The following is a 14,992-nucleotide window of genomic DNA, read 5'->3' on the forward strand; positions in this document are numbered from 1 at the left end:
TTTGTTGTTTTGAAAATAGCGTCACGGCTTAGAAGGCTACCGATTGGCTAAAAATGGTCATAGCCAAGAGTCAATTGGATATTCTTTTTGGGCCATAATAACGTAACCGGTTGTACGGTGTCCAGTTGATGAAATCAGCAGATCACAGGTAGCGTTTAGTTATGTATGCTTCTACTGTGCTATGAGAGCCACACACATGGACTGTCATGTAAATTGTTTAATACAGGAAGTCTTTGGACGCTGACTTTCTAATTTTTTGTTTGTTTGTTTGTGTCTTGAATAAAACCGTATTAAATATATTTAAGCTGATCTACAGTCAGTATTTCTGTATGTATTGTTTCAGATAGACATGGCAGTGTCAGCAGATCACATCCGGGAGAAGCTAATTAAGGAGCTCGAGGCAGTGCATGTGGTAGGTCTCTCTCTGTAATTTCTTTGATTGTTGTATGTGTGGTTAAGCTGCTTCAGTCACTACCATCAGACTCAGTAGTCATCATAGCAATAGTTTAGCCAATCAGATTGAGTTGTGGCTTTAACTGGGTCACAACAACCCTTTGGTTGTAATCTTTTTCTGGCTTGCTGTTCAGGGTTTTGGATTGAATCCCATTTCCAAAGGAACGCTTGACACTTGGCTTTCCCATGCATCTAGGCACACAAATTCACTCGTACTTTGACTATCCCACTGAGAAATGGGCTGCTCCCTTCAGAACCTGATACATCATCAATCCTCAGTGAGTGCTTGTATGTAAACATCTCAGACTTATTCTGCCCTATGTAGGTTGGGTAGACGATCACCAGTCCTGTAGCATGCGGTGTTCTATGTCCATTCTGGAAGAATTAAAAGCAACATGCTAAATTTAAACAATAAATGAGCTTTAATGTATTTAATTGGATTTAGATTTTGCCACTCTGCCTGGCAGAGTCCAATCTGAACTGTCAACATTGTGCCAGTGTGTGCCATCTGGACAATTTTCGCTTTGGGGACATTCAAACTTGATTACCTGTAAAACGGACCAGTTCTCCATATTCCATATTCCCTCAGTCAGCAGCACCCAACAACAGCAAGCTCCTTTACGGGAACCATTATATAAGCTCTGTCTGTCTGTCATATTCTAACACCGTTGATCTTGATCAGCGTTTGTAAAATTAACATCTGGGCATTACCCTGGACTCCAACATTTCTCTAATCAAACAGCCAGAGACTTAAAGAGGAGAGGCAAAGCAAATGAGGCAGGAGCAGAGAAAAAACGTTGCACTGAGAGCTGGAAGGAAAAGATCCTTAGATGTCATGAGCTACAGCAATATTTAATTTTCCTTTGAAAAAAATAAAGTATTAATGAATTGAAGGAATTAATATACAAAGTAGGGAAAATGGTGAGTGAGAGATGCAGAGCTGCAGCATTACTTGCATCCTGCAAATACATAGTTGACTTTGGGGAGCACCCTGGTGATAAGAGAACCTGACAGCTGCTTCTGTGCAGCCTTTTCCTTCATCCTCTGTTGTAAACATGGCAGCTTTATTGTGTGGAATTACTGGCTAAATAAAAAAAATAGAATATTTTTTTTATCCCATAAACACAAAGATTGTTCAGTTAGACTTTTCCAGTAACTATTTTTTTCCCAAAGGGAACATTTCTATGGACAGTTTATCTAATCAGTAACCAGATTTCTGATCATATTGTCTGTTTTTCTGATGCTGGTCAGTGAAGTAAGTGTTGATGTTGTGCTTTTCAGGACGTAGAGGATACCTCACCAGAAAGATGTGCAGCCAGCTTCAAAGTCCTGGTGGTGTCGGCGCAGTTTGAGGGGAAACCATTGTTACAAAGACACAGGTGGGATTCAGCGGAGCTGCTGCTGCTGGAACGTTTTATTAGTTTCTGATATCTACATGGTGGAAGGTTACTTACACATTTCAAATCTAGTTCTCCATGTGCATTACGATCAATGCTAGAATAAAATATTTGTGTATGAACCAGAATATTATAGCAAACACAGTCCATTTATCAGTAGAGATTTAAAGCTCATAATTCAAATGTCTCTCCAGGGCAACATCCCAAACATCTGCAAGTACGTTGTTAGCTTAGATAGCTCATTCAACGATCTAAGCTACCGTTCACGTTTAGTTCAAATCCTTGTTTCAGATTTTTTCATAATGATGTTTTTAGTCATTCCAATGGGAAATAAAATGTTAAAATTAATTAGAGGAAGTTTCTGGTTTAAATACCTGAGCTCATCCATCCAGAGCCACAGACGATGCACAGGGAGGAGAGGATGACATGGTTTACATGATGGTACTGAAACCTGCCAGGATGTAACCTGGGTTTCCTTCACAATCTGCAAAAATCAGGAGAGATGTGGAATAAATTCCAAAGACCTGAATTTATGAGAAGCGGTGAAGACATGCAACAAAGGTCTCAACAGTTGGAATCAAACTATACATTTCTTCTCTGCTTCAGTTTAACTCCCCACAGTCCAGCCAGCCCCCCAACAAATGGCAACGGGGTAGAAAAAAAAACTTTGGTTGTTAATGTCCTGCCAGTTTTATTTATAAGACCAATATGTTAAAAAATGCCTAACCTGAAGCAGAATCCAGTGGTTTGCTCATTTCCTGGTGAAGCTGGAAGTGTGTGTAGTTTGGAGATAAAAGAAAAGACAGGAGGCGTTCTGAAGGTTTTAGGATTCTGGACTGGATTAGAAATCAGTTAATCAGAGGGTAAGATCTGTGATGTGAGATTAACGTGTTATTAGCCTTCTTTCTGAAGTTCAGTTAAATGTTTTACTCCACTTAAGCAAATTTAAAGAAGTCCCTGAGGTCCACCCAGCCTCATTTACACATTATTTACAGCTGTGATCTACTTCTCCTCACTGTCTGCTTCTGAAGGAAATGCTGTGATCTAAAACACTAAAATCATCAAGCTAAGCAAGCGTGTGCTTTGCAGCTTTTGTTCACCATCCTGCAGAATAACCAGAGTATGAGGATGACTCTAGAGAAGTCTCTGTCAGACAGAAGAAAACATTCAAAGTTTGACTAAAAGCTGCAGGTGTTTGTTGCTGAGCTCTGCTGTAAACACACTCATCTCACTTTGAGCCGTTCTCCCTGGGAACCTTAAACTGGTGCTGTCTGTGTTTCCAGGATGGTGAACATGTGTCTTGCAGAGGAGCTGAAGGCAATCCATGCGTTTGAACAGAAGACCCTCACACCAGAACACTGGGACAAGATGAAGCAACAGTGACATATTTCCACCTGCTTCCGTTTGCTTCTTGTTTTTGGATTATGTGAAAATGTCCAACTGGTCCAACTACCTAATTGCTTCGTCTGTCCCACTGATACTAATCTACTGCAAATGAAAATAAAACACTTTCCTTCCTTTTTCTGCACTTGGGTAAATCCTTAAATTCATTTTCTAGTGAAGGAAGAACAGACCCACTCAGTAAATCTTTCATAATGGATTGATGGAATGATTGGATCTGTCTGTGCTCTCTGCTGCCACCTCAGGGAAGGCGACTGTAACAGCAGGGATACAAACTGATTTATAAACAGCAAATACCATTTAGAATAAATTGAAACATATGTTTCATATTATAAATACATATTAAATAAAAATTATCAAATTATCAGATGTTAAGAAGGAAAGTGTGTTTTAGAATATTTAAAAGTAATTTACAGCATAAAAATACAGTTATCTATATCTCAGTCGCTTTGACTGCCACATGGGAAATCTGTCCGGATCCTCTGGTTTAGTTCTTTCACAAACTGATGATTGGCTGAGGTCTTCACCAGCAACCGTCTCAAGTTGGTCCAAAAGAGGGAAATGTAGTTTGAGCAGCAACTTTGCAGTTGAATCTGCCTGGTTGATGTCAGAGCTCAGAGGAGTCGGGTGTATTTATGTAGTGCTAATTCACAGCAAATATAGTGTCAAGGCACTTGACCAGAAATACAAATAAATTAAAACATATCTGATCTTGTAGCATCTTGAACCTTGAAGCAGATGAAGTACAGCAGCAGTTTCCATAGACTCACTAAAACTTGACAATAGGAGATCATTCAGATCTTTGTGTCCCAGTTTAGCATAAAAGCAAAGACATGTATCCATCTTGAGGCTGCAGGTGCTGTGGGCCATTTTAGCATCACTTAAACAGCTAACCTGATGTCCTGAGTATCGTTGTCGACCTTGTTCATCTCTTCCTGATCAGTCCAATAGAGAATCTTTGGGAAATGATGCAACAGCAACATTCACATCTCAGATGTGCAGCCATGCTTTGTCTTCAGAAACCTGTAAATAGCTTTTATACTGTTATGCTGTTACAGTCGTCTTAGTCGCATGCTAAAAGGATCATAAATATTAATGTCAAAATACTCTACAATATAAATCACATCTGTTTATTCACAGGTAAATATGGGGCCTTTTGCTCTGCCTGTGGAATATGAATACCACATTTTTTAAAGCTATTTCTAAAGTTTTGTTGTTTTCTTGCACAATGACAATAAAGGATTTCTGATTCTGATTCTAAATGCAGAGAGACTCCTGACCAACACCTGAACCCAGACAGTAACTGACTCACCATCCAACACATGGCTCAGGACTGGATGGCTCATATGTTAACATGGGTCACTATGTTATCTTACTGGAGAGATTCTGGATGCAGAAGTATTTATTCATGCTACTAAATATACTTCCTGTTTGCTGTGATACTGCCAGCAGACAATAAGCTGAACTGGAAACAGTAAGTGCAGCTCTATGGAGGACTCACTGTCAGGAAGGCTGAGTGCTTAAAGCTCTTTAACAAAGTGGGACTTGTTCATCCCATGTCCCAGCTGACAGCAGATCTTCCACTGTGAATGTGATGAACATTAGTGATCCCTGCCAGAAACTAAATAACCGCATGAGGCGAACCCCCTGCTGAGACTCAGGGGGCTCAGAAAGCCAGAGTGGTTGCTCAGTGAGATCAGCTGGTGGTGGCTGAACTAATGGAACCTAACTGGTTCAGTCAATTCACTGATTTTCACTTCAGTGCTGATGTGGCTGTTTGTGTTGGATGAATGCAACCAGCAGCTCCTGCAGAGAGCCCAAGCAGTTTCATTTAATACCCGAGACAACGGCAAGGCTGCTTTATTGATTTGTTGCCCTCTAACACATAATACAGCATGGGTTCATTTCTCCACCTGTGGATTTTGGTGCCTCATTTTACTCCTGAAAACTCTTGATAAAAAAAATCTTGATCTGCAGGCTACTGTTTATCTGCAGTAGCCTGCAGACAAACATTTTACCAATTTTGTATACAGCACATTTTTTTAAAGTGAGATTTTTATGGCAATAGTGGCCTTTATTCAACTTTAACTGAACAGGAATAAAGGCAGTAAGAGAAAAGCCAGCTGTACCTGGCTCAGCCGGGAATCGAACCTGAATCTCTGCTAAATACTCTGACCTTAAAGATGTCAGAAATGAAAATGCCATTTTTTCAACCTTTAAGCCCAAAACACACAGTTTGCATCTGATCAGATTTTGATTTCGATCTGACACACAGTCCCTAACTGGACTGTCCATCAACTCAACAATAATAACAATTCATGTGAGAGTATGTAAACAAGCCAGTCCAGCAGTAAACTCAAAGCTGCTTAAACAACATCACTGTTTCACTCTTTCATTTTTTTCTGTACTTCTGAACTGCTAGCATGGATAAGCACACTACCTTTTCTGCAAGTAAAAGATTTTGGTTTGTATTTGCCCCAAAGTGGGTGTGTTTTACCTCCATGTCGCACTTAGTGTCACTCATGCCATCAATTTGTTGCATAGTTCCAACTAGGAAAGACGTCAGTTGGAGAAGCAGTTGTAGTCACAGGGTCACAGTTAGTGATCATTAACTTTAACAGGTACCAACTGCTGCATCCATCACCCGACCTGATCGGACCCCAAAACGAGTCTGGTTGTTCAGGGCCTTACTCTGTGCCAGCTGACTTGGACAGACTGAGGCGGCCAGTGACTATTTCAGCAACTATATTAGCTATAAACTGCTTAATTAAACCCCCAGAGGCTTTCTGCTGTTTGCAGAGACATTATAAGTCTTCATGGTTTTAGATAGATATCAGATGTAGAGCATCTGTGATCATTACGGTCTTATCACAAATTACAGGTTTAATCTGGATTCTGACTACATTATTTGAACACATTAATCTGCTGTGATCTAAATTTTCCCTGTATGTTTGGGGTCGAAGGAGAACCTCCCCTAAAATGATTTTCATTTATTCAAAGATGATAAAACATCGTAAAAGAAAGAGCAGTTACGAAAAAACTAAAGTAACTATTTTTGATTACATGCTATTTAGTCAAAATTAATTAATACCTTTCTCAATAATCAATAGAAACGCCTGTTTGAATGTTTCCTGTTTGAATGTTTCCACTGGTATTGTGATTATTTACCTGGATTTACGTTGAGGCTCGGCGCTATCTTTACCTTTTAGATTCCACTCTCTCGTTCCAAAACATTACTATTATTTCCAGTCAGAAGACACATTGTGGACAAATTAAAAGATTACTTTAAACCTAAATCTAATTCCTCTGTGGGAGGAATACCTTTGGGCCTTACTGTGTGCTCTACAGGTACATGTAGTGATGTGTCATCATGAGGTAAAACCAGAGATGGTTTGGATAACATTAGCTCCTCTCTGTGGTTCCCTCTTGTTGCTGCTGTGACTCAGATCCCCCCGGCCCCCTCCTTTAGAGTAAATGACATGGATGATGTGATTGTTCAGCTCTGTTCCGTTCTGAGTGGCAGCCATGCTGACCACCAGACACTCGGCTCTTCCATTAGCAGCTCTTGGCAGGGTGAGTGGTGGAAGTAATCCTCCCTCCGCCTGTTTCAGTTCTCCTGCTCTGTGATGGAGAAAATCACATCACAAGTCAGCTGGTACTTTAAAATAAGACATTCTGATCTCTCCATACGGCTGCGTAGACACTGAATAAACAGAATAAAGGATTCATTATCATAAATGACTGCATTCAGACATTTTCCTTTCCCTTGATTTGTGCTCCACCCTCATGCAGAACTCTTCCATCATTCTGACACCCTGGGTGGATGTACAAAAGTCTTTAAGTTTAGGAACGAATGTTTACACTGAAAAACAAGCAAAAAATTATAAACAAAGCGGCAACCCCTTTTTGCTAAGCCACATTCATAAAAACTGGAACCCAGAAATATTCACACATCATATTTCTGTTACTTTAGTTTATATTAAACTGTTTCTGTTTTAAATTAGCTATGACTGCAAAAAGTTTTATTTCTATTTCCTAAATGCTAAAAATAATGAGAGAGATCTATAATATTTACCTTAATATATTTTATTGCTGCTTATACTGAGCCAGGTTCTGGTTCTGCTGGAGGTTTCTTCCTGTTAAATAGGAGTTTTTCCTCTCCACTGTCACCACATGCACGCTCTGTATGAGGGATTGCTGTAAAGTCAATGAGACAACACAAGTGATTGTCTCTCTCAACCAGGATGACTGAACCCTGCAGGTCAGACTTGATGCTCTGCTGGGTTTCCTTATAGTAACTTTTGAATCTGCTTTGAATAATTAAATAAGCATATTGTATGATAACTAGGATCAATTGGAATGTATGTGTGATTGAATTGAAGTGATTTTTTGTAAGGGACCTTGACATTTGTTGTGAATTGGTATAATGAAGTGCATTGAATTGGATCTAATTATAGTGAAGCAACGTCTCAAGCCAGAAAAGATTTAAAAAATTAGCCACTCCAACACGAAGTACTGATTTTTATTCCCATGAATAACTTGCAGACAGAGCTTAAGGAGTGTGTGAGGAAAGTGACCTACAAACCTAACCCAGTTCCACCAGTTCTGTACAGAGGAGTGTGTTTAAATTCCAGCAACTATTATGAAAACCTTGTGGAAGGGAACTCTAAATATTTTACCTGTCATATAGTTTAAAAGCCGACTGTCCAACATATTGTGGAAATTCAGACAACCCCTGAATTTCACTTCAGAAACACTTCAAAAAGTGTCTTTCTTAATTTAGCCTCTAGCTAATAAAATAATTTTCATAATCGTAGCTGGTCAGTCAAAATAATGATAAAAGGCGACATGGTAGCTGCTGCTGTCTGCATCTCTTCTCCTGAACATTTCAGTCAAATGACCAGACCTCTGCATAACCTGACTTCATGCTGAGGAAATATTTCAGCTATTTGTTTTAGCTGTGTTGGAGCAGGGATCCCTCTACATAGGGACATAGGAACTCCTGCAATAATAATAATTATGATATGATAACTTTTTTACTTCAACTTCACCCCAAAAAATAATGCCACATGAATATAAATATGTTTATTTCTTTGGACATTTTTGCAGTGAAAGAGAGAGTATGTATTGAGCATGTTGATCCACCACTTCTGCTGCCAACAATCATATAAAAATAATAAAATATTATTAGAAAAAGAGTTGCTGGTCTGGTCTCTGGTTATTGCCTTCCTGAGCTCGTCTTGCTGCTGACGTCCAACATGGCATGCAGCTCCCCTGGCTCGTATCCCAGCAGGCCCTGCAGGTTGCACACAAAGCGGTAGACGTAGCGCTTGCCGGCTGTCTTGCGGATGATGTTCTTGTCATAGTAGTAGCGCAGGCCCCGACTGAGTTTCTCATAATTCATCTTGGGTTTGTTTTTCCTCTTTCCCCAAAGCAGAGCTACCTGGGAAACAAATAGTCATCAGAGAACATCCACAATGTGACAAATGCAATCTGTGTCCGTCATGTACAAGAACAATGCAATTAGACTACTTTATTTATTTATTTATTTTTCATTTTTATTAATTTTTAAATTGTTGTGACTGTTTTAGATCATGGTTTGGTCACCTCAACAATGTGTGTGGTTCAGCACAGTGAAGTTTTGTAGTCACAGGTTGGTGGTGAGAATCTAATGAAAAAGTCTTGTTGCTCAGCAGAAGAGGGGATACTAAGAGAGATTTTAGCTCCTTCCACCAAAACACTTTAATGAACCTTTCAGTATCTCGTCTGCTTGTGTTCTGGGTAAGATCTGATGGGTCAGACTCACCAAGTGAGGTCCAGAGTGTAAAGGCTAACTGACTTGAACCTGCAGAAGCTAGCTTGCCTCTAGAAAAGTCTGACTAACATCAGCTAACTTATTGAAAGCACAAACAAAACTCAGAATCCAATGAGAAGAGTTGAAAGGAAAACATATTTTAGTTTTAGAATTAGAACTAGAAGGAATTAGAAGCACTTGGTCAGTTTAGTTCCACTAAACTGACTTCAGCCTCCATTGTTACTGTAAAATGGCCGGCATGAGAAGCAGACCTGCTCATTTCAGAAGCTCCACCTGTTTGCTATGGATGGCCAGAGGAACCTCAGGCATCAGGTTTACAACAGGAATGTTTTGTGAAAGAGGCTATTGACTACTCATAGCTACTCACAGAACCCCACCTAAAGAAATATCTCAACTATCACTGTTGGATCCATTGCTCTCTGTATTTATGTGAAGCTGTTCAGTCCCTCTGATAGGAGTCTCTGTTTTACATTAAACTGAGTCACCTTCCTGTTACTGATCAGCAGAGATGGTTAGATGAACCAACAGGAAGATCAGCAGGTTCTTACCTCATCAGGGTCGGTCAGTTTGAATTCCCACTCATCTCCAGTCCAGCTGATGCAGGACTGACAGCTGCGATCTGTTAGGAGCTCCAGCAGAAACTGCCACAGCTGGATTGGCCCACTACCTGTGGGAGGAAGGATCAGCTGATCAATGCATAAACCTGGACAGACAAAATGAGTGTCTCTGTCCCCACAGCTGTACTAACCAGTGTAACCAGCTAAAATGGCTGCTGGTATCACAGCTTTGCCCACATGTGTTTTGCTGCCTACATAGTCTTTGAAGCTCCCGTGTTTCTGCGGCAGCATGAAGGCATCATCAGGCACTCTGTCGTCCAGAGGCTGTAAATCAGTGAGGGGAACAGTCAAAGCCCGTGGCCTGACGGTGGGGGGCCGTCTGCTGGCAGCAACCCTCTCCTCCAAGTGTGTTTCTGCAAGAACGCAGGGACAGAAACACAAGATATGGTCAGAGTTCACTGTTTTATAAAGTATATGGGTTCAAAGAATAAAACTTTAAAAATGCTATTTTTATTGAAAGAATTATGTAAAGTTCTGTTAATGTGATGTTTCTCTTCTCTAACTGAGAAACTCCAGCTGAGGCACTTAGCTGTTAACCTGAGGGAGACGACCTCTGGGCTTTGTTCATTTTTCTCAGTTTGCAAGTTTTTCCACAGATTTTCAATTGAATTAATGTCTGAACTTTGACTGGGCCACTCTAACACATACATTTATTTTGATCTAACATTTCACTCTAACTCTGTCTGTATGTTTAAGGTTACTCTCCTGCTGAACCTGATCATCTAACAGGTTTTCCACCAGGACTGTTCTTTATTTAAATTCATGAATGATGTGTCCCTGACGTTCCGATCTGTGCTTTTGCATGTTTTCATCAAATGTTCTTACCTCATGACAAACTGTGTTGAGTGATTTTTATGTGAGAAGTGAGTCAGACTGCAGGGACAGATGCAATGGAAGTGTGAACTAAATTAAATTCCATTTTATTTTCATTACTTTTGTAGCTGTTAACTTGGAGGTTTTCAAAAGCCAAATCAGCAGCTGAAGGTTATTAACTTTGTTTTTAAATCTACTTAAAGGATCGCAAAAAATCTTATTATTTTCAATGTAGCACAAAAAAGGCAAATGCTAAGATTCGTGTATTGGAGGCTGGGAGGAGAATGTAAATAAAAGATGTCCGTCAGCATGAAGATTTTCTGCATGTTGGTGAAGTAAATGTTAAGCTTGCATCTATTCTGCTTTGTGCTGATTTTATCACACTCAGACATGCAACAGTAACAAAGTTCTCCTAGCTGAAAGTGAACAGTCTCACTGTAGAAAGTGATGTAGCCCTTCTGTAATGACAACAATGAAATAATAATGAGGGTTTTTTTATGAATGATGGTTTTTTTACCTCTGTGTATTTCTGGTATCAGAAAAGCAGAACTGATGGATTCCTCTGCGTTCATCAGACTGTGACCTTCACGTGGGGCAGAAACTGGATCCAGAGTGTGGAGGTCTGAGCTGTGAGCTGAATGATAGTGAAGTCTCTCATTCTGTTGATCCTGGATGTAGTCTGAGTAGTTCTCTGAGGGGAAAAGATACTGAACTGTAACGCTGGTCAGAGCCCAGCTACGAGCTGTTGACAGCCAGAAGGAAAGAGAAATCTAGAGCTACCTGTGTGCTGAAGCTGGTAGGAACATGACGCTCTGCTGCTGCTTAATGAAGAGCTGAAGTTATGGTCGTTCTCTGGAGGAGTTATTTTAAAACAATAACAGCTGCACTGTGATCCTCATAGCTTTCACAGCAACATCAGCAACTTTAAACAGATTTTAAAAAATGATTTAGAGTTTAATACAAAGAAATGATGAAATAAAATGTCTGGTACTATGATTTGGAGAATATCTATCTATCTATCTATCTATCTATCTGTCTGTCTGTCTGTCTGTCTGTCTGTCTGTCTGTCTGTCTATCTATTATATATGCTATATGTTATCAAGATGGCAGAAGGGAAAACATCATCATGTGTTTGTTGTGACAAATCTTGTCATTTCAATGATAAGATTGCAGTCCTGTCATTGCAGTGGGACTCAGCAGAATCAGTCATTTATATTTGTATGAACATGCAGCCCAGCTGTTGGTGAACAGCTTGATGTGTTGAGTTGAGAACTGTTTACCCCCCCTCAGGGTCTCCAGGTGCTCCCACAGGATCTCTCCTGCAGTGCAGTCAGCCATCAGGCCCAGAAAGGCCTCCCTGTCCAGCCCACACAGCTGGCTGCCCTGCAGACCCCTCAGCTCTGAGCCATGGAGGCCGAACTCAGCCTGGCACCAGTCCAACCAGTGGCTCACCTCCCATTCTGACCACAAGCTTGGATCTAGACATGTAGATACATGAGGTACATAATGTCTTAATACAAATCAATTTAAATAGAACAACCCAGAAATAAACCAAGTTGAGGTTGTAGAAAGTTTACCCTGTGGAAAGTGGTGGTTGATAATCTCCTGGGCAAAACCAGAGAAACTGGCCTGAACAGCCTTGCTCAGGACTTCCTTACTGGTTGGGGTGAGAGGAGGGACATCTATGGAGTCTAGCTCTAGGATACAAGAAAAAACAACCAGACAGGGTACCAGGCAGCTGAGTGAATCAGCCATTATACATTCACCCATCAATTCTCATTAGTTAATTGCTAAAGAATATTCTTTTTTATAATAGACTAAAAAAAAGTTAATGCATTTCATCATACTGAAGAGTGTAAAAATATAACATCTGAATTAATGTTTGAATATGTAAACCTCAGATGTTCAAGTGTAAATAAATGATAGAATAGAATTCAACTTTATTGTCATTGCACCGTCACAAGTACAAGGGACGAAATGTAGTTTGCATCTATCCAAAAGTGCTATACAGGGTATAAATATGTATTTACAGGTGTACAAAGATGGTGATAAAAATAAAATGTTCAGTATAAATATAATATAATATAGATAGACTGGCCTGATCTATGATCCATGGCCGGTGCAGAACACCATGAAGCCATGAAGCTATGAACCACAGTGATGGATGGAGAGATGATCAACATGATCATAAGAATAACGGCATATGTGAGGGTAGATTTTATAAGTAAATGTTACCACAAAGCCACAACATTTCAAATCTGATATATGTGGTGACAATGACAAGATGAGAAAACAGAGTTTAGGATGATCAGGCCAGTGTTGCTATGTTATCATGCTTTTATTGCAGAATGATTTCTGTTTTTTTATTTTGCCTTTTGGGTAATTATGCAGCATTCAGACCGAGAAGAAAGGAAACCTGTAATCTCACATTTCTAATAAAATGCAGTGTCTGTAATGACTGCACCATTATTACAAAATAATATTTTCTTATCATAGTTGGATGATTTAGAAATATATGAAGAGTAAAACTGCAACTTTACTTATGTTAGACATTTTCATTATAGGTACATCTGTTTGTTGAAGGTTGGACAAACCGCTGCATGCAAACAAAACTACAAATTCCACTTTCCACTGTAAACATTGATGAACATATTTCTGTTTATTGATTCAGCAGTGGAACAAAACTGAACTGAATTTAAATAGCTATTAGCTAAGTGTGATGAATTATGATTCTTTAATTCCAAAGCCTGCAATTAATTAGATTTTTTTTAATCACTCTAATATCTAGAGATATTTTTTATTGACTGAGTCCCAACATAAAAACTGACCACTGTCTTTTTATTTTCAATATAAAACACCTAGAAATTGTTTAAAAAATTTAACAGTGTGAGTTATGTTAATTTATTGGTTTCGTTAATACAGGCTGAAAGAGCAGATTCGTTCTCACAACATCAGCAGAGTGACGCATTAAACTTCTAATGAAATGATTTTTTTATTGTCAGTGTGTAAAACAGTCACACACACAACCTGGTCAACACTGCAAAACACTCCTGATGTTATGATATTAATCATCATTTAATATTTGATGATGATGATGTAATGCACTACCAGGTGAAACTGGTAAAAACTATTCTGAAACAGTTTGCATAGTTTAGTGTTATTATTATGATCCATAAGCAGTCTGTTGCTCAACATTTTGTAGACTATGAATAATGTGAAATTTATCTTAAATGCATTATCCTATGGAAATGAAATGAAAGAGATAAGTCTTACCATAAGCATGGCAGTCCATCTCCATGGAGATCAGGTGGAGGGAAGCAGGAGATCCTGCAGGGCGGAATGAGCCTTTAATCTGAGCGTGGGGTCTGAAGGTGGGGACAGGCTGTGACTCTCAGTCATCCACATGTGGGTAGGACTAAAGGCAAAGATTTAAAGCAAAGTGAAGATCCTGGAAACCAAAGAGGGAATATGATGTGATGTCATGATTTGATTAATACCTTTGTCCCCAGAATGATGGGAAAATATGGTAAAAATCATTAGTAATCTCTATTCTGATGATTGATCAACTATTTTATCCTCAAGTCCACATTGTAAAGAGTTTTAAGGGTAATTTTTAATTTATTTTTGATTTATTATTTAGGAGATACATATATTGTAGGAGACTCATTTGTTTTTGACCTGCAAAGTGTCTTCTGATGATTTTTGTGTTACTATCTTCAACCAAAGTGAGTACTTTGGTTTAGCTTTGTGCTGTGAATAAACTGAACTGAACAAAATTCAGTTTAAAAACCAACAGTTATTAATATTCTGAGCAGTGAAAAAGTGCATCTTGACTGTTTTAATTAATCCAAAATGTTGTATAATAGAAATACAGCAATGCAAAAAAAAAAAAAAAAAAAAAATATATATATATATATATATATTTTTTTTTTTAAGGAAAAAGAAAGAAATAAAACTAATAAAAACTCAGATAGTAAAAGAATCAAAGAAGATGAAATCATAGTGTCTAAGAAGCAGTTTCTCTTTCAATTGTTTGACTGAAGCAGGCCAGCCTCAGCTACAGGTTCTGTTTTATTAAAGGGAGATTCAAGAGCATCATCAACAGATCTGAGTTGTCTTGATCACTGTGGTTCTGGAGAGGTTTTGTTTTCTGTGTCTCCTACTTCTCTCTTCCTCTCCTGCTCCTGCCTGGATGATTATGTTAGAAGGTAAGACTGGTACTGCTGCCTAAAAAGAACCAGCAGGACTCACCTTCAGCACCTGATTGTTAAATGTGGTTGATGTGAACAAGCTCTCTGTGTATGTGAGTCGATCAGTATTTCAGGTTACATTGGCACAAGTGAGCAAAGAGAAATATTTCTTTTAATTAAACAGGTGAGAAGACAATCTCTATGAGCGCTCCAATTCATGGTAAAGGATCGACAGTGTTGAAGTACAGCGTCTAATTATGTCTGTTTATGAACAAATTTATTCCTGTTTGATATAAAATTTTGCAG

The 14,992-nt window shown here is 39.0% G+C and overlaps 2 protein-coding genes and 1 long non-coding RNA gene across 4 annotated transcripts in view; 2 read left to right on the forward strand and 1 right to left on the reverse strand.

The window, feature by feature from the left end:
- Window positions 1-14,992, forward strand: part of LOC148153861 (uncharacterized) — an 82,039-nt gene that overhangs the window by 28,844 nt on the left and 38,203 nt on the right. The gene's annotated exons all lie outside the window — the stretch shown is intronic.
- Window positions 59-3,378, forward strand: LOC106918392 (bolA-like protein 2). Of its 2 annotated transcripts, none has more exons than XM_014988104.2 (4): window positions 59-148; window positions 348-412; window positions 1,735-1,832; window positions 3,134-3,378. In XM_014988104.2, exons 2-4 carry the CDS (start codon window positions 350-352, stop codon window positions 3,231-3,233), a joined length of 261 nt encoding a protein of 86 aa, XP_014843590.1. In that variant the 5' UTR covers window positions 59-148; window positions 348-349; the 3' UTR covers window positions 3,234-3,378. The 2 variants fall into 2 exon arrangements, with proteins under 2 accessions (XP_014843590.1, XP_014843587.1); XM_014988101.2 differs by having other exon boundaries at window positions 63-148; window positions 344-412.
- Window positions 8,358-14,392, reverse strand: LOC106918388 (protein C-ets-2-like). Its single transcript, XM_014988091.2, has 8 exons — window positions 13,770-14,392; window positions 12,074-12,193; window positions 11,777-11,974; window positions 11,277-11,348; window positions 11,014-11,187; window positions 9,815-10,036; window positions 9,615-9,733; window positions 8,358-8,694 (listed from the first exon to the last, which is right to left on the reverse strand). The coding sequence occupies exons 1-8, from the start codon at window positions 13,792-13,794 to the stop codon at window positions 8,470-8,472; spliced, it is 1,155 nt and encodes a 384-aa protein (XP_014843577.2). The 5' UTR covers window positions 13,795-14,392; the 3' UTR covers window positions 8,358-8,469.

This window comes from Poecilia mexicana, unplaced genomic scaffold (assembly GCF_051168715.1).
Source record: "Poecilia mexicana isolate PSO_F unplaced genomic scaffold, ASM5116871v1 scaffold_18, whole genome shotgun sequence".
NCBI classification, from domain to species: Eukaryota; Metazoa; Chordata; class Actinopteri; order Cyprinodontiformes; family Poeciliidae; genus Poecilia; species Poecilia mexicana.

What these genes read in the sequence shown, in the direction of transcription:
- LOC106918388 (XM_014988091.2), bottom strand. Translation starts at nt 13,794, where the DNA reads ATGGAGATGGACTGCCATGCTTATG. An exon ending in GATACCAGAAATACACAGAG is followed by an intron (nt 10,037 to 11,013) that starts GTAAAAAAACCA and finishes GCGTTCTTGCAG; the next exon opens with AAACACACTTGGAGGAGAGG. An exon ending in AACTGACCGACCCTGATGAG is followed by an intron (nt 8,695 to 9,614) that starts GTAAGAACCTGC and finishes TTTGTTTCCCAG; the next exon opens with GTAGCTCTGCTTTGGGGAAA.
- LOC106918392 (XM_014988104.2), top strand. Translation starts at nt 350, where the DNA reads ATGGCAGTGTCAGCAGATCACATCCGGGAGAAGCTAATTAAGGAGCTC. An exon ending in AGCTCGAGGCAGTGCATGTG is followed by an intron (nt 413 to 1,734) that starts GTAGGTCTCTCT and finishes TGTGCTTTTCAG; the next exon opens with GACGTAGAGGATACCTCACC. An exon ending in CCATTGTTACAAAGACACAG is followed by an intron (nt 1,833 to 3,133) that starts GTGGGATTCAGC and finishes CTGTGTTTCCAG; the next exon opens with GATGGTGAACATGTGTCTTG.